General features: G+C 38.0%; 1 protein-coding gene across 4 annotated transcripts in view; it reads right to left on the bottom strand.

Annotated features, from left to right (window-relative positions):
• Positions 1-23,561, bottom strand: part of MAST4 (microtubule associated serine/threonine kinase family member 4) — a 293,004-nt gene that overhangs the window by 223,221 nt on the left and 46,222 nt on the right. For all 4 annotated transcript variants that reach the window (XM_064736750.1, XM_064736751.1, XM_064736752.1 and 1 more), the window contains exon 2: positions 7,355-7,508. In XM_064736750.1, coding sequence (XP_064592820.1) covers positions 7,355-7,508 — 154 coding nt within the window. The remainder of the gene's footprint in view (positions 1-7,354; positions 7,509-23,561) is intronic.

Here is a 23,561-nt window from a genome sequence, read left to right as displayed (position 1 = left end):
AGAATATGGAAATTATCTTGCTAGGCACACAGGGAAGTAAAAATCAACTCTACTATGCAGGCTGATTGAAGCCTTAAATGATGAAGGTAACTGACAATGACAAACATAACCTAATGTCATCTCAAACACCAGCACACCAAGAACCATCTAAAAACACATATTTTATAGCAGAATATATTTACTTCATCTGGAGAAGATAGCTTTGTACTGAATGCACTGAAAAAACAAACAAAAAACCCTCTACATTGCATTTCCTCATCCATGTAATTATAGAATAGATTTCCTCTATCTACTAATTCTGGAATAAGTTTAACACATGGCATAGTGCTTTAAGGAAACCTTCGAGGAAGGCCATTGAAAAGACTGGCAGATATGCTCTGGGTAGGCAGTGAATGAAGGAAGCATGTTGTGCTTGTGTCAGGTACACGTGGCTGCTGCACCCTCCCAGCTGTGCAGCCCAGAGCCCAGTCTGGGTGTCAGCACCCGTGCAGGGCTGCTGCTCCCCCTCAGGCAGCTGCAGCTGGAAAGGCTTTCTAAACAGGCTACATCCAGTCCTGACACGACACAATGAAAGCCATTTTGAAATACTTCTGTTCTGATATGAGAAGGGAAGAAAATGCAGGAAGCAAAATTTCCTAGTGAAGGCACATCTGATGCCAGAGCTTTGGCACTGGCAGTCATTCTTACCCCACATCCTACAGCACCCCAGTTTCTGGGGCTGGGGACAGGCCAACAGAGGCCACGAAGCTGCATTCCCAGAGACAGCTTTGCAATCATAGGGTTCTTGCTGGAGTGCTGTAATCATGTATTGTATTCATATATTCCTGGTGTAAATATGTATAATTTCCTCCATAGCAGGAAGAAATTTTGATTGTGTACACAGTAAATACTTTCTCGTATCGACACCAAAAGGCCATCATTAATAGAAATAACCCATTTTTTAAATGTTGCCATTAAACTAATCATATCATGAATATGACAGGCAGTTACATATTATGGGACGGTCTGAGTTCCAAAGAGGTTTCAAGGTACAAGTCACATGATTGTACAAGTTCAGTTTTCCCCATTCACCAACTTGTACCAAATGGTTGACACTACTGGTACATAGTGTCAATTAGTCTAGTTGACACTAGAGACTTCATGAGCTAATCTCCATTTTCAACAGTATTAATGATAATTTATACAGCCCAATGTTTGTGAAAATTCTGCTACTGCCAATTGTTCCTCTGTATGAACGGGAAAAACCTCCTCTTCCAAGTCCTGCCAGCACACGCCAACCTATGCATAAGAGAACAGCTTGATTTTCATGGTCCATAAAGCTGTTGATCTTTCTGCTAATTAGTGTTAGCAGAGTGATGAATCTCTGAAGCAAAAAACAGACTGAGAATTCCCAAATTCACTTCAAATCAACCACAGATTAATTATACGGGAATAACAACAATTGCTGAGCATATTTGGATGACTGATGACTCAGAGATGGAAAGCTGATCAAAACAAGAACCTTAAAGAGAAAATACATAAATCACAAGATTTATTTGGTTTTAGCTGTTCATAATCTGTAGACAATACTTGATCAGAAGAACATGAAGTAATTTTACTAATGTAGAGTGCTTTAGGATCCTTGGATTAAAGATTCTATAAAATGAAATTAGTATGTATTATGTTACCTATACTTGTGTAAGATCAATATACACCTAGTAGATAACAACCCTACCACAGTTAGACACAATCAGCCCACCAGGAAGTCTTTTCCAAGTAGTTATTGATGAGATAGGAGTAGGTGAGATAAAAAGTTCAAACTACAGGTAGCTAAAATGTATTTTTTTCTTTATATATAACAGTAGAGCTTATCAGTATGGTATAAAACAACTGAGTTAGCTGCAGTACTCTCCCAAATATGATCTCTTCCCAGAAACATGTTCTCGTATCTTTCAGAAGTAGAAACGGAGATAGCAATCTCCAAATGCTGCACAGTCCCTGAGAACCCAGGACTGCACTGCCCATCTTGGGGCAAAGTGAGGAGCAGCAGTGGGGCATGAAAGTCAGGACAATTTGTTTTGCTTGTCCAAGTGATTTGCTAGGTTAACCCTCTACACGGTAAAAGCTCATTTAATTTCCCATCCTTTCACATCACCTTCTGCTCTGGATTCTTTTTAAGCATCTCTGAACACAGCAAACTAAAATCTGTGGACAACTTAAGCCAAAAACCCTCTGACTATAGACAGCCCTTTGAAGTTTGTGGAGATCAAGATAACCAGCCGCCACAGAAAAGCAGCTTTGTAATTAAACATCTTTTCTCCTGATTCAATACAAGTTTTAAAGTCCCAGTCTGTGTACTATTAGAAATCCTTAAGAAGGCAACCTAAGGCTACAGCAAGAGGCATTTGAATACATGTGTAATAAAAAAATGTGTATTGTCCCCAGAACAAGAGAGCTGATCCCACCTACCATACTTCTGTCTCAATCACATCCTTTCCCCATCTAGCACACTGCCAATGACCCTGCACCCAGAGGGCACCAGTATCCCTCTGAGACAATCCTCTTTTCCCTCTATCTGACCTAGGGCTGTGAAGCAAGCAGCTGCAGCTCAGCTTTGTGACAGGGCTTATCCTGCAGTTCAGCAACTTGTGCAAGGATTGTGTTTAACACTTTCTGTGGCACAAGCAAAACTTAAAAAGATCCAGTTTATTTCCCAGACAGAGAGTGTGGCAAGCACTGTTATGGGCGTGTGTTCATGCAGGGAAGGGGGAATCTGGAGTAGGAGACAAATAAGGACACAGCAGAAGAGAAAAAGGCAAATATTGATTATATTGTAAAGTGACCATGTTATCCAAAACTTTATAACCTCTTGGAAATATGACCTTTCAAATTAAAAGATTAACTGGTCATAAATTACATTCAAGTTATTTTACTCTGAGTTTGTTTTATCTCATGAATGCTTATGTTTAATAACCACAGTTATGAAATACTATTTTTCATCTTGTCTTTCTATTAAACAAAACTGTTAGCACTTCACAACAGGAACTACTAAGGGAGATTTGCTAGACTAATAGCAGGCCATATACTATTTTCATTCCAAGCTTACTCTCTGTTCTTCCAGAAGTGTTCCTCCTTGGCAATGAAGATTAAGGAAAGCAATATTGTTGCAACAATTATATTGAAGAGGTTTTTCCAAAATATAGTAGAGTATGGTGTCTGCAGGAACCACTGTATATTTCTTATACTGGACAAACATTAATTAGGGCTGCGTAGCATTTCTACAGAATGCAATAATAGATTTATTCTCAAAAACATTGATTTAATTTTTCTTTTACTTTGAAAAGTATGCTTTGCTTGTCACTGAAAACATGTGGTTGCTGGATTACTTAAAACTGTGCAACTCAGGGAAACAATTTTGGCTCTAGTTTCCCCAAAGCTGTGTCAAAAATAATTTCAGTTTCTATCCTGCCTCTGCAGTTTTCCAGCCCTCTTCTCCCTGATCATCATGATCAGTACATTATGATGACCCAGTACATCATTCTCAATTTTTCTTGTATTCAAAGAGTTTTGGTTTTTTGTATATAAAGAGTTTTGTAATTTACTTCAGCCAATTCAGTATAGTAGCTTCCCAGTAACTGTAATCTTTCAGGTTTTGCAAGTCTCATTCAATATACTGCAACAATATAGATTTTATTTCCTCTTGTATGTCGCTCGTAACATTATTCCCCCCTACAAAGCTCAATAAACTCATTTATTTGGGATCTATTCCCAGAGGTAAAATCCCTATATATTTACCTCTATTAGTACTCAGCCCTACAGGAATTGAACTATTTTGTTTTATATGAACAAATACATTTTCTTTTGTTTGTTTTCATTGTTAACACTGATTTTTCTCTATGAATCAATAGTACTGTTTTTAACAGCCAACACCTTTCTAACATCTGCAGTGAGCAACATGTATCAGTGTAAGAACATCCTCCAAATTTGCCAGCCAGGAGTCTTGTGTCTTGCTTCACTTACTCCCACCTACTGTATTTTAGGAGTTGCAAATTTTGCTAACAGAGGCAGAGACAGAACTGAAAACAATTTCAAAGATATCGTTCCAAATTATTTTCCAATGAACTGATACCCACTGTTAAGCTAGCACTTAAAGGTGTATTAAAAGTAACAAAAGAGAAGAAAGAATAAAGGAATACAGTAACCAGCAATAGTGATGTTAAATATCAAGCTCAAACTTTCTCAAATTACAGGCTTCCAAATATTTTTCCCCCTTTATCGACCAGGAATATTTTTTCAAAAACATTAAGACTTAAATAGAAATTTGGGATGGAATGCATGAGCGTAGAAGTAATCCCTTACCAAGCACATGTCAGCTCACAGCTCTTTTAAACCATTTTAAAAGAAGGATTTATTGTGCATCACTTTTATTTTTTTTAATGATACTATGATTCTTGTAGTTTCAAACCACAGTGGCAAACCACTCTTAAGCATTAAAGAAATCTTAAAAAAACCCCAAAACTTCAATATGTTTAAAAAGGGATGTAAATACATGATGAAAGCAACACTGTACTAATTTCAGATTACTGAACATTTGAAACAACTCTAGGAATTAGTTCTCTCTCTGCAGTCATTTCTTTAAAACAGTTTTTAAAAATCCCTAAAGAATATAAAGAACTTTCTGTCATCAGAATAAGTTTGATTAATTTAATCAGTATCATGAAAGCTGTTAAGATATTAAAATTATTTTAAGATACCAAAGCCCTAGGGTATTCAGGTTCATTTAAAGTGCATTGGTAATAAAGCAGTTTAACATCATTGCATGCTATATTCCCAAATCCTGACATAAAACCCTGCACAACAGATTGCATGCAGACAAAAAGCATATCCATTTCCTTTTATAAAGGCCTCAAGCAATAATTCAAGCACAGAGATAAAGATTAGAGACTATGGCAGCCAAGCACAATTGCTATGTTTGTTTTTGATTAGGCTGTCTTCTTCCTCCTTATCTGCACGGCTTATATGGCAAAGATCAGTTTTTAAAGACCACCACTCCACTTTAAAGTTAGACAAAAACAAAATCAAAGAACCACACCAGCTCCTGCTAAAAAAATAACTACACTGGCAGTTTCTAGTCTCACTAAAGCCAAAGTTTGGTTTACACTCCAAGCTTTTAAAGCTGTAACACTCCAGAGCTGCCAGAGAGTTTACTGAAATGGCTACCAAAATTGACACTTGTCTGCTGCAGGTCACTGGAATCCCATATGGATCACAAATACTTTTACTCTGTTTCTGAAAGCTTCATAACAACTCACGATAAAAATGAAGTTGCAAGGGAAATGACAGATCTTACACTAGTGACATTAAAAATCAGAGCAACAATTATGTGATGATATGATACAAGAAATTCCTGTAGTAGCATATGTTTTTTCTTCACGTAAACTGTGAGACAGCTTAATTTTTTTAATTCTTTAGGTTCCTTAAGACAAAATTATTTGTCATTTACCAGAAGCCATGTAGGTGATTTCAAAGAGATGAATACAAAGAGAGGTATCGCTACAACTTCTTGGAGCTTCTTCTAGGGAAAGGGGTAGGAGAGAAGTGAGAAAAGCAAGTACTCCAGTAGTACTTTTCTGTCCCTATCATATTTTCTGAAAAAATCCCATTGCCCAGGATTTCTCTCCTGGGAAGCTGAGAAGCCTCAGAGAAGAAGGAAAACAATAATTATCTGATCTGTTTCTCCTGTGTTTTGCTGCTTTGGAATGTGTTTGGAGACTGTTTATCCAACAGGTGGTTGTTTCATTGGTTCCATGTGAATTGTTTTGACTTAATGACCAATCACGGTCAATCTGTGACAGGACTTTGGAAGGAGTCACGAGTTTTCAGTGGCATCTTTCTAGCCCTCTGTCTGTGTCCTTTCTGTATTCTTTAGTATAGTTTAGTATAGTATTCTTAATATAATACAGTATCTTAAAATAATAAATTAGCCTTCTAAGAACATCGAGTCAGATTCATCATTCCTCTCTTCATCTGGGAGCCCTACAAATACAAGACTTTTCAAACACGTACTGCAGAAGAGTCAGCTCTGTCCACTGAGGAACCATTTTTCATCCCCAAGTGATAACAACTCTGAACAATTCACAGAATTTAGAGACAGAAATGCTGTCTACTATCTCAAGTAAACACCATTTCAACTTCTTCAAGCCCAAATTTGATGTACTTGATTCTAATATCAATCAACATCACTTGAACAGATAAAATAACTTCCTCATGATGGGAAGAGAAGAGGCAGGCACTGACCTCTCATCTCTGGTGAGCAGCAACAGGACCTGAGGGAATGGCCTGAAGCCAAAATAGGGGAGGTTTATGTTGGGTATCAGGAAAACGTTTTTCACCCAGGAGACATCAGGCATTGGAACAGGCTCCTCAGAGAAGTGATCACAGCACCAGTCTTGACACAGTTCAACATGTGTTTGGACGATGCTCTCAGGCACATGGTGTGACTCCTGGAGATGGTGCTGTGCAGGGCCAGGAGTTGGACTTTATGATCCTTGTGGGTCCTGTCCAACTCAGCATGTTCTGTTATTCTGTGAAATTTCTATCTTCCAGTAAATTTACTGAAATCTATTGTCCCTCTCACCAAGTACAACAAATTCCTCTAACTATTACCCATTATGCACTGTAGAAACACATTTGATTCAAATTCCATTAATTTAATTTTTTTTAAATACATGAAGTCCCTATTTGTTTCTATTTAATTTGCTCCACAATCAAAACAAATCACTCTTCAGTGACCATCACTGCCACAGAGGTACCAGTCACCACCACAATACCAGCACCTTGTATCTAGAAGATGCTACCAGGGCAGGGAGGGCCTAAGCCCCGCACATCATCCTGCTACCTCTTCATGGCTCCACAGAGGAGAAGCTGCTGTCCACAGCTCATGGCTAGCTGGTAATGCTGTTCCTCCCCTATGAGTATTCCAGCACATAAATTATACCAAGTTGCATTTTCTTTAATGAAATCAAGTCTAAAGGCACCATCCATGCACTTCAGCTCCCAGAGGAAACAAGATGTAGGTGATCCCATGGGTGGATGCATGAGACTCAGCGAGATAAATGCCACAGACATGCAAATCTCAAGATAGGAGTGATTTTCAGGCTGTGCTCGGCCACCTGTCAACAGCCCCTAGAGGCAGAACCTCAAACATGACTCATCTCACTAACAGTCAGTGAAGCCACGTGGAAGAGACCTATGGAAACTCCAGGTGGAGCTCACACTCCACCAAAGAGCTCAGCCACAAGGCAAACACCAAGCGCCAAGGTGCCATCAGCTCCTTGAGCTAACCCAGGTGACACTACACATACCCCAAACTCACCAGTCAGAGCTCCTCCAAGGCTTCCTCTCCTGAGCTGTCTCCCATCTTCACTCAATTGCCTCTTAAATTTAGGAGACTTTCCAAGGCCAGAAGACACTTCGGGACTGCTGGATTTTCGGAAAGGCATAGGTGGAGGTGACAATATGTGATCAAGCTGCAAAGAAACAGAAAAAAAATACATACCTATACTGTTTAAATGTTTATCATCATTGAAAGAAAAATATAAGTTACCTTCAACTAAAGATTATGACACCATTTAGGAAAAAAAGATCCCAAAGATCTTAAGGTAACTAATTTGCTAACAGAAAAGAACTATTTTTCAGGTGCCAGATTTGTGTATGGCTATGTAAGAAAGCCATCCTCCTTTTGAACAGTTAACTCCATCTCCAACCACGCTCACACAAAAAACCTTGTGCACAGAGGACCCTTCTCAAGACAAAAGAGATCATACTTCAACTTACTCAACCTTCCATAAAGCAGCATTTCTGCAGTTGTGAACCACCTGATCTGGAAACCTACTCCAGACACCGACTGGTTCTTCAAACGTTTTTCTTTGATAGGTTTTCCCCATTTCCATGTCAGCAGTCACTAGATGGCACTGCACAACCAACAAACTGTAAACCACTGCCCAGTCCAGGGACACAATAACAAACAGATTTATCAACGCCAGTGAAAAAAAAAAAAAATAAAATTATCCTGTTTATAAAAGGCACATTCATTTACACTGACTTTGAAGTTAAACGGAAATACAGATCCTCATTCTTCAGGCTCGGTTCCTGTCATCATAGCCACAATACATTTTAGCAGCCTGGTCTTGACAATATGTCTAATGTCTCACTATTTTATTAAATCCCCTAAAACAACACAAAATGCATGTGAGCAAATACCAAGAAAGTACGAAAAAACAGGGCATGCAAACAGAAAATGTTTTACAACCATCCTTCTGTAAGTGCTGCAGTGGCATGGTGTCATCATTTTGAAAAACCACACTGGTTTTGTTTCTGTAACATTTAAACCTTAATTCTCACTACAATTTTTTAGGAAGCCAAGCATGTCTAAGTGTTATATTTTTACAGTTCGGGTACTGAGACTTATCAGCCAGAAAATCTGTGCATCACCTGCATACTTGACTCTTTCATCGTTTTTGTCCACTGAAAGGAATGAGTCAAGGTCACAAGAAACACTGACAAAGCTGCACAGCAAAGCCCATTTTTGCTTACAGTTAGTCCCACAGCAATGCACTGTCTTCCCTACAAAGCATTTTGAATCCCTTATTTAGTTCCCTATGTACTTCATATTTCAGGTTAGTTATTGTTTTGGGGTTTGTTTTAAAGGTTTCTTTAATCAAATCTGCAGCTCATTGGAAGTGTACATACACTCCTCAAGAAATGCAACTCATTTCTTAATCTGCTTCTTCAGTATATTAAGACTCATTAATGTTCACAACAGACACTGAAGTATTTGATTAACTAACAGCACATGTCTTTAGCCATTTCCTAAGTGGTTTTGAGGTCACAAAGAATATTTACTTGATCATAGTTACTATTCAACTTCCACAAACACAGGCACATCTCAAATATTTGTATTTACATCTTCTAAGATACCTCACAAGATTAATTTAAAAATTAAATACTAATTACTCTTTTAAGAAGGAAGCAACTGACAACAGCTAACTTCTAAAAAAAACACCACTTTGAGAGTCTTTCCTGTAAGTCTAAAAGCAAATACTCAATCTGCTTACTGACTGATGGATCCCAGAGATTGTTTCATTCTAGACTTCAAATTAGTCCAAGCATCTGAAAATGACATGATCCCATCAAGGCTTTAGGTGAGTTACCAGCAAAAATTCATGCTCTTTCTTGAAACAGGTTCACACTTCAAAGTAACTAACCATATTTTAAATCTCTTTTTTCCTGAACTAAGGTTCATCAAGCTTTTAAACCACAGAAGGAAAAAAAAATCAACTCATGCCCTAAGCTCCCTACACATTAGCACTTAAGCCAACATAACAGAATTTTGCATCTTCCATTCTCTCATCTTTTCCCCTTTTAACAAGATAGTCAAACTTTATGATTGTTCAAGTCACTCCCACAATGAACAGACTTGTGCATTCCACAACATGCAGTCTGATCTAAAGTCATTCTTTCCAATTAAGCTGTGCTCCCTTTTCACAGCTTTCTGGGTTTCAGAAGAAACTTTAAGACAGTGCTATAGTAAAGACCCGCACAGAACCACCTAGATCTTCAACTCATAATTAAGAGGCTATCCCAGCTTCAGGAAAGTATTATCTTTGAGAGCTAAGACAGTTTAAATAATAGCCCCCAGTAGCTCATAGTCTTAATAGCAATGCCCTGCCAGCATTCTCTCACAAAGATACCCTCTTCCTGCAGAGTGACTACTACACCAAAAGACATTTTTTAAGGTGTAAGACTACAAAGAAACAACATGGAAGTACAGGATTTAGTATTTTCATACTGACGGCAAACTCTTGCTTCACAGAAACAATTACACATATATCAACAAAGCACTTCTGGAAGCTATCCTAAGACTCACTCTTTTGCTTCCAAAGGCCCAAAACAATCTAAGAGCATGTAAAATGTGTATTTGACAGGAGTCTGTCAATTCTAACTGATAATGCAGTAAACCAACAAGAGTAGACAAGGATATATCCTTTAACAGCCTTGACATAACAGCTCTGGATGCCTGAGAAATGTGAGCGAAAATGTACTGCAGAAAGCATCCAGTGCCAGCCTCTAGACAGAAACACGCACCAGAACTAGAGGGGTTTATAGCCCCCATTCAGACCTCATTTTAAGCAAAGCATTTATAATAGATGAGGCTTTCAGTCCTCAACAGAATCACCTTCCCTTCCGGACAGGCCAGCATTCAAGTAAATCCAAGCATCCAAGGAAATCAACAGAAAACATTAGATCCTACTTCCTTGGAACACAAAACTGGTTCTGAAGGTGTACATGTTACATATTCAAATCATACAAAGCAGTTGACTCAGTCAAAAAGATGCTACAATCATTCAGTAAGATTACACCAAATTCAAACAAATAACTATTAGCAAGACCTATTCCAACTTGTTAATACTTATTTGAAAGACCTCCTGGAAACCTCAACACCATGAAAGTTCAGGCTGTGCATCTTATCAGATTATAAGATTAGACACTGCTGTCCACAGGACAACATTAAAGCAACTATCTAAGAAGACAGCTGAAATTCTACCAGAGAGATTTTAAATAATTTTAATTAAGATGCTTCTGCTCAGCCACAGCCATCAATGTATTGGTATTTACTTCATACTTACTAGCTATATGGTCGTGTGCTGGTGTTGCATGGCATGCAAACATAACAGGATAACCAAGGTTAGACTGGTTTCCCTTTTTTATCAGTCAGATTTGCAAGTTGTAGGGAATACAATAGCTATATCCTTGCAGGAAGCTTCCAACAGACACACATTCATGTTACATCTTGAGTATCTGGCTATCTCATGCTCTGCCCACTGTCTTATTAACTGCACTCAGGCTGCAGCCATACCGTTCTCTCAACACCCTTTGAAACCCTTCGAAAAGAAATGTTAGTGACCTCAGGAGCACTGGAATAACAGACAGCAGGTTTTTTAAGCTAAAAAGAGGGGAACAGTGAAAAATTAAAACTGTAAAAACAAATGTATTTGAGTTCCCTGTATTTAAAGTACAAGGGGGGTTAAGTTAGCCTTAGAGTTTATGCAGGCTGCTTAGAGAGGGATTTTTAATAAGTGCACATCTTGCCACCATCAGCACAGTCTCTGCTGTTAATATTCACAATGCATGGATAGTTAACTTATTTAAAAGCCTCCCTCCCCCAACATTAAATGCCTTCTTAATAAAGGCATTTTGAAGACAGAAAACACACAGCAAATACCAACCTATGACAAAAGTACCATTCCACAATATTTACATCTTTCCATACATTTGATTAAAAAATATGCCTGCTTATGTCATAGATATGATGAATTTCTACAAAAGCACTATAAAATGTAGGAGTTAACGGCTTTCACAAAACCCTACTTGTTCCCCTCACATCTGTGAACCTTAAAAAAGGAACAGAGTATTATTATAGGAGAATGGTTTAAAAACTACATAGAAGAGAATATAAAAATATCCTTACCATAGACTTCTACGCATAGATTTAGAGAACCTGTAGAAACAGGGATGGAATTTTGAGTGAAAGTCTCCTCCAGTCATACAGGAATCAATCTGTTCTCCAAAAATTTTTTTTCTGTATTTTCAAGCTATTAATTTTCTGTGTGAATAGAATCAGATACAGTCCTCTGAAGAAAATTATTCCCATACCGTACTATGGGCTTTTAACAGCTCACCTACTCAGAAAGGATTATACTAATATTTTTTAAAACCTCAGCAGCATTAAATCCACCTATCTACCATCATGTATTTATTCTAAAGCTAGAATGAATTCTCTGCTTTATAATTATATCATCAAATAGTCACATCAAGTACATCAGCCCACACGTCCTTATGAAAATTAAGGACATGACAACTGATTCAAAATAAGACCTTGCATCAGTGTTCAGGAGCACAATTTGAGCCGAGTACATAATGAGGAGTGAGGCAGTCAGAAAGAAAATGCATTTCAGAAAATTATGGTACCAGGTAAATGAAGCTAAGAGAATGCAATCACACTGATAAAACAGGATAAGAAAAATAAGCTGTTCTGGGTTGCTGAAATGTGTTGCAACATGGAGTGTCTTTTTCCAATAAAAATTAAATTGAAATGAGAACTGAACTTGTCTGATCAGCTCCACTTTTTTTTTTTTTACACCCACTACAGTTTCACTGTCCAAACTACTTCACTCTCAGCCTCCCTCAATTGCTCACAGGCAGTATTTCTACTTCCCACAGAAACTGGAAAATACTGGTCAAGTATTCAGTCTTAAAAACATGAATAAAGATGTTCTATAATGCAATTCCATTTCTTCCTCCTGAATGCAGCACAACTTCTTCCTACCTCAGGTCATGCTCTTTATGCATATTCAGTCCTAAAGTTTCCATAGAAGGCCTGTGCACTGTCACCCATTTTATATCTCACCCAGACAAGCACCAATCCAAAAAACGAGATGCACTCCCACATGCAGTATATCAAGAGCAGAAAATACCCAATGTAGTTTTACTGTTAAGGAGTTTTTTTAATTATTACCCCAAAGAAAATTACTTCAATAAGTACATTATCAAGAAATATACCAAATCACAGATGTTTAAAGAAGTGAGAAAGCATCAGGCTCCAGTCCTACGCAGATAAACGCATAGAAGCTTCCCTGATGTTGAAGAGAGAAATTCAGTCATTCACTAAAAACTTTCATTGTAAAGTTAAATGCTTAACAGGAGCATGGCTTCACAAACCTTACAAATCCCTTCTGTCTCTGGCATCTTCAAACACAAGCTATGCCAGAAGCAAGTGTGCTAAGACCCACCACAAGTTCCACAGTGATTAACGCTTTATGCTCCTAGCAGGCTGCTTTGATATAAATCCGACTGCTTCTTCATGTTATTTACACTGGGTTCCTCTCAGCATGCTGTCTTTCCGTCTTGCTTCTTTGCAAGTACTTGAAGCATAGTTGCTGGAACTCAATAGCACAGCAAGGCACTGGGGTTTTTTTGATGCAAGCTATACAAACTCACTTCAGCTGGGCATAGGGGAGAGGTATGTTCTTATCATTTAAATACTCTCTCTAAATCTAATTACATTTGGCACAGATACATGAGTTTTGATTAGCTGCACTGACACAGAGAGCAACACTGAATATAATCTTATTAACAGATAGGATCATACTTTCCAAAAGCATCTTAGAATTCATTTAAAAATACACTTTTATCAATTAAGAGCATAGTGCAGTTTAGTTACTCCAGATGCTTGACAAGAACTCAGTAGAACCATGTTAGACTTGAAGAGAAAATGCCACAATGGTGTAGTACAGATACCAGAGAAGTCTGTCTTACAGCATCATCACAAGCAGAGGTGCAACCAAATTTCCATGGATGTCCTGCAGTAAACAGGAATCCCCTGCTTTTAGTCACAACAGCATCAGTTTTTTAAGAATTCTGCTTGTGGGTGCAATCTAGGGCTGCCTATGAATCACCACAAACCTGTATCAAACACATCAACCGAACCACACTGTTCTCTTTAAATCAGCTGATGGTTGAAATATTCCACATTCCCTTTACCTACAAGTAATATTAATCCACTTTAGTTTTGAGTAGGGTTTGCAGAACTATGCAACTATTCTGAATATTTGCAGCTCTCAGAGCAACCTCTGCAGAACAAAAAAGGACAATAACTGACTGCACAAAGATAAAAGGAAACTTCTCCAAAACCTAGAACCACGTCCAAGAAACCATGGATAATGAAGGTTAGGAATGGATACAAAGGAAGACTTAAGAGACCACAAGAATTTAAATGGACAAGGAAAGATCCCAGTTCTTGACCCATTCCCTACCACAATTCCTCAAAACCAAACAGGTATTTTTTCCACCACCACAGATCAAGAAGAAAGATCACTATTTATCCCACATATCTTAAATTCAGCATTGCCTCTCCAAGGGAAAGGTCATGTTCAGCTTGGGGTGAAAGATCTCACTACTTCTACAGCCTAGTGGCATGGGCCATTCTAGTCTAGACTTCAAGCCTTGGATTATTTCACTTCCCCCTAAGACTTCCAGTTTCCTTGTTAGGACAGTGACACCAGTCTGTCAGCTATGGCAGGGACAGAAAGTAAGATCCTAGGCTCACTGTGAATTTCAAAGGATTATAGACAGAAAAGGACTTGTTTACAGGTAAATTTGCTCATCATTACAGCAACATTTGATTCATACATAAATGCAACCTGCAACTGGCACTGCAAACATGTCCTTGCCAAGGTAAAAGGAAACCCACAGTAAAACTCTGCAATTCACAAAGCATCACTTCTAACTATTGTATTTATTGATTTTATATCCCACATACATGCAGAAATACAGTCCTTAAAACTAACATCACTATTCAAAATTGTCCAGTTCATTATGTTGAACACGTGATGATGTACAGAGAGCAGCAGCAAAAAAGTCATGACGTCTTCCTATAGCATCTTACCTATCATATCCTAAGTAGTAAAGAAACATTTTAAGAATTCTAAGGATCAACAGAGACATATCCACATTATCTTGCTACCCATTTCCCACTCATTCTAGGAATGCAAATCTGCATTTAAAACAATTGCTTTTTACTTGAAAACAAATCTGATGCCTTGTCAATTAAAAGCAAATAAATACAACTCAAGACAAATTTGAAGTATCAGCTATAGCAATGTTAAAAAATAATCAGGTTGCATCCAATCCTTTTTTAGAAACCTATTTACACATGATTGCACAGAAAATTGAGCACAGCCTTTACAGTATTCTACAAGGCCAAAAAGTGGCCTATAAATATGCATGCACACTGCTGTCTGAGCCAATTATTACTTTACCCTTGTTAAGATGGAACAGTTTTGTTACAATATGACAGAGTCCTTCAGTTCTTGAAAGCCTCCTGGGTGCTGCATCTGTACACACAGACTCAGAGATAGACTGCTCCCTTTCCAGGAAACAAAGGAAGCAACAGTATTTGTATTGAAGGCACTGCCTCCAATAATTCAGCCTGCCCTCAGTCTCCTTGAATACACACCCAGCTTTAACAAACACCAGAAGAAATAACAGATCTGGCAGAGAACACAGTTCTAAAAAAATATAATTCAACCCATGGTTAAAAGGGATCACATAGGGCACTTTACTTACAGGTAATGTCAAGTCTTTTTTATTTTATTCTGACAGTCATACAGGTATTTTCTCAGGAATGCACATGATGTGCTAAGGCCTTTTGCTTCCTACAAAAAAACATATTTCCAAACTAGGAAAAACTGTCAGCACTCTAAAAAAAGTGAAGTCAAAGCATCACAAACAGAATGCTAGCCAGGACAAGGCTGTAGCAGATCAACAAGTCAGTCCTACTCACAAGGACACAGAGGGACCAGATCCAACACAGCAGATTCTGTGAGGAAGTCTGTTTGAAAAGTTAACAAAAAAAAGCATGAAAACAGAGAGCAGTGTCCCAGGGGTCTGCCAAACCCACTCAGCTCTGCTGCAAAGGTACCATCTGGAAAAAGAAAATCCCACTTTTTGCAGCAGTACTGCTCCTCGGTACTGCCTGGGCATCAGGAAACATGCTCATATTTTACCTTTATTTCCACAGTTTTTAAAAGGGATCTGACAAAGACAAAAAAAGCAAATCTACCCTTAGCTGCCCAGATGTGCAGCAGAGTGTGGCACTGCTATGCAGCAGGAAGGATACTCCCTTCCTGCCCCTGTCCCGATGGCCATCTTGTCAGGAAAAAGCATTTTGTGGTGTTGAAATCTGCCGTCACTGTTGCCACATCTGCCCGTTGTAAAAGACCCAGAGAGTAGCCGGGACTCAGCAAGAGAAGGCTGGCAGAAGCACTCCTGGTTCCATCTGGGGGAAATCAAGGACACAACCCAACCACAAACCTGGTGGCTCTATGGCTCTTGCAGCCTGGGAAAACACCTTTGCTGGGGCAAAGAGACAAGAGCTGGAAACCCACAGCAGAAGAAAAACCATACACACACACACACACACCATTTCAGACACAAGGCGCTGCAGGTTTATGAAGCAGGAATCACCACAGCAGTCCTGATCATTCCAGCAGGCCCACAGACACTGAGGAGCAGCAGCTGCTGACCCCCACTGCATCCCCACAAAGAAACTGCTTGGCAGGGCAGGGAACAGCCAGTTGCAAAAATCACATCTTCCTAAAACTAAGCAAACACTTCAGAGGGTTGTTTTGTTTTCACTGGTTTTCCTACTTTAAGAAATCAGAGAGATGACAACGAAGTTTTCAGTTAAACAGTAGGAACCACCTACTGTCTGTTTAAACAAAAGTTATTAATACCGTGACAAGGTGCTATTTTCTTACCTTCCCTAGCATAAAGCCACTTCTTTGATAGCTTTTTGTTCTTCAGTTTTCTATGGTTGTATTCCTTTTCTTATTATCATATGCAGAGCCATTAGTAGCATTAGCTATGCACTATGCTTTGCTCTAGATAAAGATATTAAGCTAGCCGCACTGAGTATTTCCTTAATTTCTCAATGAAAGCAGGAATTAGCTACACAGCAAACTGAAAAGAACTTTGATATTTTAGACACTACAGGCAGCTTTTTCACCCTTAATTATTTTAATAATCCTTTTTACAGGTCAAGAAATCCATGATAAATTCATGGAAATAAATAATAAAACTCTGCATGTGAAGGCATCCATATCCACACCTTTTTCAAACCTCTCCAATGCTTTGTTTCTTACAGAGACTTTTAAGAAAGACTTTTTCCTGGCTCTTTAACTAGCAGGATGGAGATTTAGTAAAACTAGCCTTCAAAGTCACCTGCAATTGAAACAAAAAAAATTAAATACATAAGAAATAAGCCTATTCATCTTCATCAGCTGTTGGCACCATCATCATTTGTCTCATGGAAAAAAATAATCCAGAGGAAAATATATACACTCTGGAAAGAGGTGGTGTGTTATGGGTTTTTTTGTTATACCATGAATACTAATGAAGCAAGAGCACTTTAGTTCTTTATAAAATCTATTTCCATTCACATTCACCAATGAGCTTCTACACTACCTATAAAGGTTTCATTTATTCTATCACACTGGAAGCCTCAGAAAACTAATTTTTTATTCAAGTCTATCTGCTCCATCCATGCTCAATTAGGTCTCACTTTTCCCTCAGTTACAGCAAAATTAAAAATAAAAATGCAAGCTGAAACATTCCTGGTTCCACTGGCCAGCTCCACATAACAAACCACTCTAAAAAACCATTTTTTCAAGCACAGCAAGAGCTTCTTGACCATAATGCAGCTTTTGAGGGACCTTCTCAGCAACTCACAGAACTCCTACTCATTAACTTACCCCTCTGATTAATGGAAAACACATTTGAAATGCAGCTTTCTAGTAAGAATTGTGTTAAGAACTAGGAAGCAATGTTAAGTATAACTGGGCATTCCAGCCACAGTAATTCACAAGTACCTCATAAAATTGGGAGACATAATCTTCATACATAATAAATTTTTTAAAAATTTCAATTTATTATTCTTTATTTAGACCATTAAAATATTGAATAATCCATTTTGTCACATAAAGTTTCAAATTCAGCATCACTTTTATTAGGAATAACATATAAAAGGGAACCCCAACACATTTATGCCAAGCAGGTACAAAACAAAAGAGAGAAACCCATGATGAAATGAGCTTGGAGTAAAAGGTTCTCAGCATGTAACAGAGCTGAAGTTGATCCATAAATCAATGCAAGATGAAAGCAAGATTATTTATGTGAAGGGATTGCATTGTTAATTTACAGTCTGATTGAGAAAAGAAATGCTTTACTTGATCAATGTACCAGTGACGTGCATGTGTGAACTTGAGAACAAATTAGTAATAATTACCGGTAGGCATATCCTCTTGTATTTTTTAATTCAGTTTAACAAGCAGCAGAAACACATCCAAAAAATGCAGGTTTTTCCTGAGTTTGCCTTTAACACGCTCCTAAGTTTTTAAATAATGCAGCCTCGCCACAAGAGACCGTGCAGACAAGGGCTTTTTGATCTCTTTCTTCCCTGTTCAGCGCTGAGAAAAGACAGCACACGCCGTTACCGAACAATAGCTACCATGAAAAACCCTTTTCCTGAACTCATTTGACAGTGAACTAGAATAAGGCATTTATTTGATAGCTTTATAGTTTTACCCTTATCATCTAACACAGGATTCAGAGACTGGCATGCTTCTCCTTTAGCCTCACTAGTACAATTAGCAGAAAAAATATCAGACGGGTAAGACTACCTGGGCACAAGGATGCACAACACAATTTGCATTTGGCAGAGATTTGTCGTTGAGGACAATACTCAAGAACCATGTTTGTAATTTTAAGTGCTTCCACTGCATTTCAAATAATCTCTAAGCTGCCATTTGTCAGTCTCAGACAATTTACCCAGGTCTATCGTTACCAGGTGGGATTATTAACACTACCCGGCCTAAGAAAGATTTTTATTCTTTTTTAGTCTGATGACTTTAAGTAGTACTACAATTAGGAAAATTAGGAAAAATCATGAAGACCATGTGAGAATGTAACAAGACAGGTGACACGGGATCATTTTAAATACTCCACCCTTCTATTTAATTCTTTGTGTAAGCCAAGCAAGTAGCTGTCCATGCATTCTAAAAAGCCCCATTGTAAAACCTACACTTATTAAGTAGACTTACCCTTATTCGTCCTGTCTTTTTTATCCAGGCTTTTCCAATTAAACAAGCATCTATTTAAAACAATTATACTGATGGCTGAGAAAAAGAAAGAACTCCACTTAGATTATTAAAAATCCTATATTAAGGCCCATTAGGCAAAGAAATGATAGCAGAATGTATTACACATTTTATCTGAAAGAACAGACATTAGTACACATGTGTAGGGAACCACATGTAAAAAGACTCCAAGTCTAAACAACAACTGCATTCTTTATGAACTGTTTAGAGCTGCTATGGTTTATTCACCCTCATACAGAAAATCTAAAATTAACAGCAAAAGATGTATGGCTTTTAGAGATTTATGTTTAGATCATATCACCTCAGAGATTTACACACAATTCTTCAGAAGTTCAGTATGACTTAAAACTCTCTAAATTACAAGGATTAGTTGTACACTAAATTACAGCAGTTGACTGGTATCACCATGAATCTCATAAGTAATTCAATGCAAGTTTTGTTTAAATGTCAACATTGTAGGACTTAGCACAGAAGCACTACAACATCTGCAAGATGGTCGTAACCTCTCAATGAAAAGGGTTTTATAACAATATTTTCTTGAAGTAATCTGATTTAATAAAAAATAAAGTACAATCCTACCCATGATGTCTGACTCTGTGTTAAGGTCTTACTTCAACTTTCTTTGCACCTCCCACTACTGAAGGAGGAGTGCTGTCAAAAGAGGGACAACAATCACCTCCTGTTATCAAGGACTACTCGATATCTCTCGTCTGGAAGGCAGATGCACTGTTAATTACTTGTACATCAGCTTTGTGCATACTCATTTCAAGTAAGCACCATACCTCATCCTGTATTCTCAGGGTTTCACCTTCTTATTCAAAATAATGAACGCCCATAACTTTCATAAAACAAAGTAAGTTGTCTACATCAATGACAAAAAATTTAAATCACACATAATCCTTTAATCTGTGTACAGTTACAGAGATTATCAACTAGAGCAATTCCAGACCAGTGGCTTCAAAATACAGAAGGAATTTTACCCATTTCAATGTCTGAAAACAAATTAAATTTATTAAAGGGCAAAAATACTGCCTTTTCCATGGTTTAGAAATGTGTCAGTTTAGAAACCTAAAGTTCCTAAAACACATAAAATGTCCATTTTTCAAATCTGTGCTCTTATTTGTGCTGAAAGCCAGCACAAGGGATGAAAAGGCTAATAAATTGATGAGATACAGGATCAAAGTTGTCTGGAAACCAACCATTTTTCCATTTAAACAGTTGACATGTTGTCACCAAACATGTCATACATACAAAGACTAACCAAGACAACTTCTTTCTTAAACTACAATCTAATTATTCAGGCTCTCTCAAGTACTAGGAGAAGCAATTTGGAATAATCTAACAAGATATCCGGAATACTTCTTTAGTTCCATCTATATATAGAAACAGAAGCTCCTTTAGATATATCTTTATCACCTACAGTACAGTTTCACTTCATTTTAGTTGGTTTCTTTGATTCTGATAGATAGCAGTAATTCACTAAACCATAGCTTGAAATTTAAATAAAACAATCTTGCTAAGCCATACTAACGAGATTCCACGAGGAAAAACATGCCGTGCTAAAAGCTTTGAAATTTATGACTTATGTGACTGCATATCACTATGGGAGTTAACCCAGTTTTTTAGTGATGTTCAACTGCTGTATTAACTGGACATCTTTAATACTAAATTTAAAAATTATTGAAAAAACTATTTCACCAAAAAAAAACAACATTGAATCATCTTAAGTTAATAAGATGATTATTACTATATTTTACTTCATTTCAATTACTAAACCATTCTGCCTTAACATGTGTTTTACTTTTCTCCAATTCTCCCCTCCATCCCAGTGGGAAAGTGTGACATGAGTGAGCAGCAGTGTGATACGTAGTGATCAGTTGGGGTTAAACCATGAGAGATGCATCCCCCACTTGGAATTTAGCATAAAAACACAGGTAAAGCACAGCAACCGGGATGCACAATTTGGTTTCTTAGCCACCTCATCTTAATTTTCATAGCAACTTCAAAAAATTATTGATAACAATAAGCAGTTTATGGACAAGAGGGCAAAAAACTTTGCATGTCAAAGCTATGTCACAGTGATTTGTACTTCAGCAACCACTAACCTTCCTCTGGCTAGCATCTGGATGTTGCCTTAGCTATTTGAAAAAGACTTTGCATCACAATGACGATGATGATAATGATGATAATAATAATAATAATGTTTAAGTATCTAATTGATTTGGCAGAATATAGCTTTAACATTTGTTTTTGTGAAAACTTCAAGCATCAAATCAATCACCAGACTTATCAAAGTCACTCAGGAGGGAAAAATGCTATGCAACATTTCTGCAGCACATTCCTTCCCAGGAAGGTCAATATCAAACATTTCAAAGCCCTTTTTCTGAATCCCAAATGTACCATAACCCAAGGTATTCTGACCTCAATTAGGGATCTACTCTGTAGGACTACTGCCTCCACAGTCCTTTCCAATCCAGGGAACATAGGATCCAGAATTCTGTCCTCTAACAAGTAAACATTGTGCTGTCCAAAGACAATGAAATCAGTAACCTTCCAACAAAAAAAGGGATAGAAAATATATATATGCCTGCTCATATTTTATAAAATCATGCAGGAACTAGTGCAAATCACAGATCTGTTTAATAAGAAATGCAATCACTCTAAATTACCCTTTATGTTTTGGCTGTTAACTTAGATTCCCAAGCCATTCTCTCCCTCGTAATACTACTGCTTCATCTATTTTTGCAGATGCAAAGGTGCAGAACTATGTGTATGCAGAAAGATTTAAGGTGCTGCACCACATTTGTCCATGCCCCATATAAAGACTATCAATTATATTGCCTTTCCCCTCACCTCTTACACTGCCAGACTACCAGGAGGTCACACAAGAATAACATGAAACAATGGACTCTCCATGAATAACTGCTAAAGAATGTGAAGGACTGTAAATCTCTTCCAAGCTACTACCATGCTGTAGTTTCAAACACACATTAAAGCCTCATTAAGAAATACAGTACTGTTAGGAATTCTGACTCAAGCAGAAAACCAAAACTAACTAACATATATTTTCTCTGTAACAGCATTTCACAAAAACAGTAATCTTTAGAAATTTCTAAAACCTCAGCTCAGGCTCCTGGTTCAGAGCTTCTTTACTCATACCTTCCCTAAAGTGTCAGGTAGGGGAGAAACTTCCCAGGTGCCTGGAGGAAGCAAAGAGGAATTAGAAAGAAGAGGGAAAAGGCAATTCCATCCTTTACCTGCTTTCCTGATTCAAGCTCATCTGTCCCCCTTTACAGGCATCTTAGCTTCAGTCAGGATTCACTATTACATCCATGTTCTTTGGCACATTTCTTCACTAGTAGCTGCTATGCTTCCACAGTGCAAGCTACTTCCCCTAACTACAGTTTGCAAGGCTAAGTACAAGAAAGGAAGCAGTTCAAGGCCAGAGTTAGGCAAAGAATCAGGAATGAAGCAATGCAAACCTCCTAATGCTTAATATTTTTTTTTTATACTTTCATATTACCATTTGAGTCTTCGTTGTTCTCTAGTTTGTATTGCAGATATGCTTTTCCTTACTGCTCCCACAAGATGACTGGCACTGCTGGGTGTTTTATCTCCACAACAATGACCTCCAGGTGTGCAGCTCATTATGCACTGCCTGTAAACACTTATTCTTAGAATTAAGCATAAAACAGAAATCTGATCTCAAATTTCTGTCCCATTCTCCTCATTTAATTAAGGTTCTGGAAATATTCAGCAACACACTGCTGAAAGATACCCTCACATATTCAACATGTGAGGCTGCAGTCCCTGCCGGCCAACAGATGGATGTGTGATCTCACAACAGCAGTATGTGTAGTCAGCATTTCTGCTAAGACAATGGTCCTCTAAGACAGCCAACAGTCCAATCACAAAAGTGTCTAGATGAAGTGTGTTGATGTTGACAGAAAAATCTCAAAGTGCCTCATCAACAAAATGTCTGCATTAAATTCAGCACTATAACCTTTCTTAAACTCAGAGCTTAAGGGTTTTAAGATTAACTCAGTCAATAAAATTCTCCTCTGCCTCTATCTAAAACACAACTGCCCAAACAGCAGCAAGCTCCTCCAGCTGGTTCCATCTTGGAAAGCCAACGGACTCCAGAAAAGGAAAGGATTCCAGCTTCTCTAGACAAGATGAAAGAGTAAAGAAAAACAGGCAATTTGACATGAGCCTATTAGACCTTACCAGGTGCTGAGCCTATACATGCTCTCTAAGTCACTGAACAACCTACCACAACTGAGGTTACTAGAGAAAGGCAGATCTTTCCCTCCCTTGTAATTGTCTCACAGCAAAGCAGGAAAACCAAGCCCAGACGGTACACTGACCTTACAACTGCATCCCCCCAAGACATACAGACTTGAAGGAATGAAAGAAACAAAGGATAAAATGCTCAACTTATCCACTCACTTCCCCCTCTCATTTTAAGCCAGTATTTAACATCACGATAAATGCTACATTGTACGATGTGTCAAAAAGGCAGCTTAAGGAGGCACACATTCATCCCCAGGCTACGGATTACACTAGACTCGGTTCCACCAGATCTTTGCAGGACCTGTCCGCATTCCTCCCAAAGAAAAAGCATGTAGGGCAAACAGAAGGGAGACAGCAGCATACCTATCAGGTCCTACTTCAATATCTCACTAAGAGTCTTCAGAAGATTAAGCAAGGGAAAATTCAGATCACAGTAAGTAAAAGATAGTACTTAAGTGTGGTACCAAATATAATGAGGGGGTTTGGTACAGGAAAAAAAGACTGTTTAAATTC

This window comes from Zonotrichia leucophrys, chromosome Z (assembly GCF_028769735.1).
Source record: "Zonotrichia leucophrys gambelii isolate GWCS_2022_RI chromosome Z, RI_Zleu_2.0, whole genome shotgun sequence".
Classification (NCBI taxonomy): domain Eukaryota; kingdom Metazoa; phylum Chordata; class Aves; order Passeriformes; family Passerellidae; genus Zonotrichia; species Zonotrichia leucophrys.
Note: the sequence above shows the minus strand (reverse complement) of the source record. Positions and strands in the feature narration are given on the sequence as shown.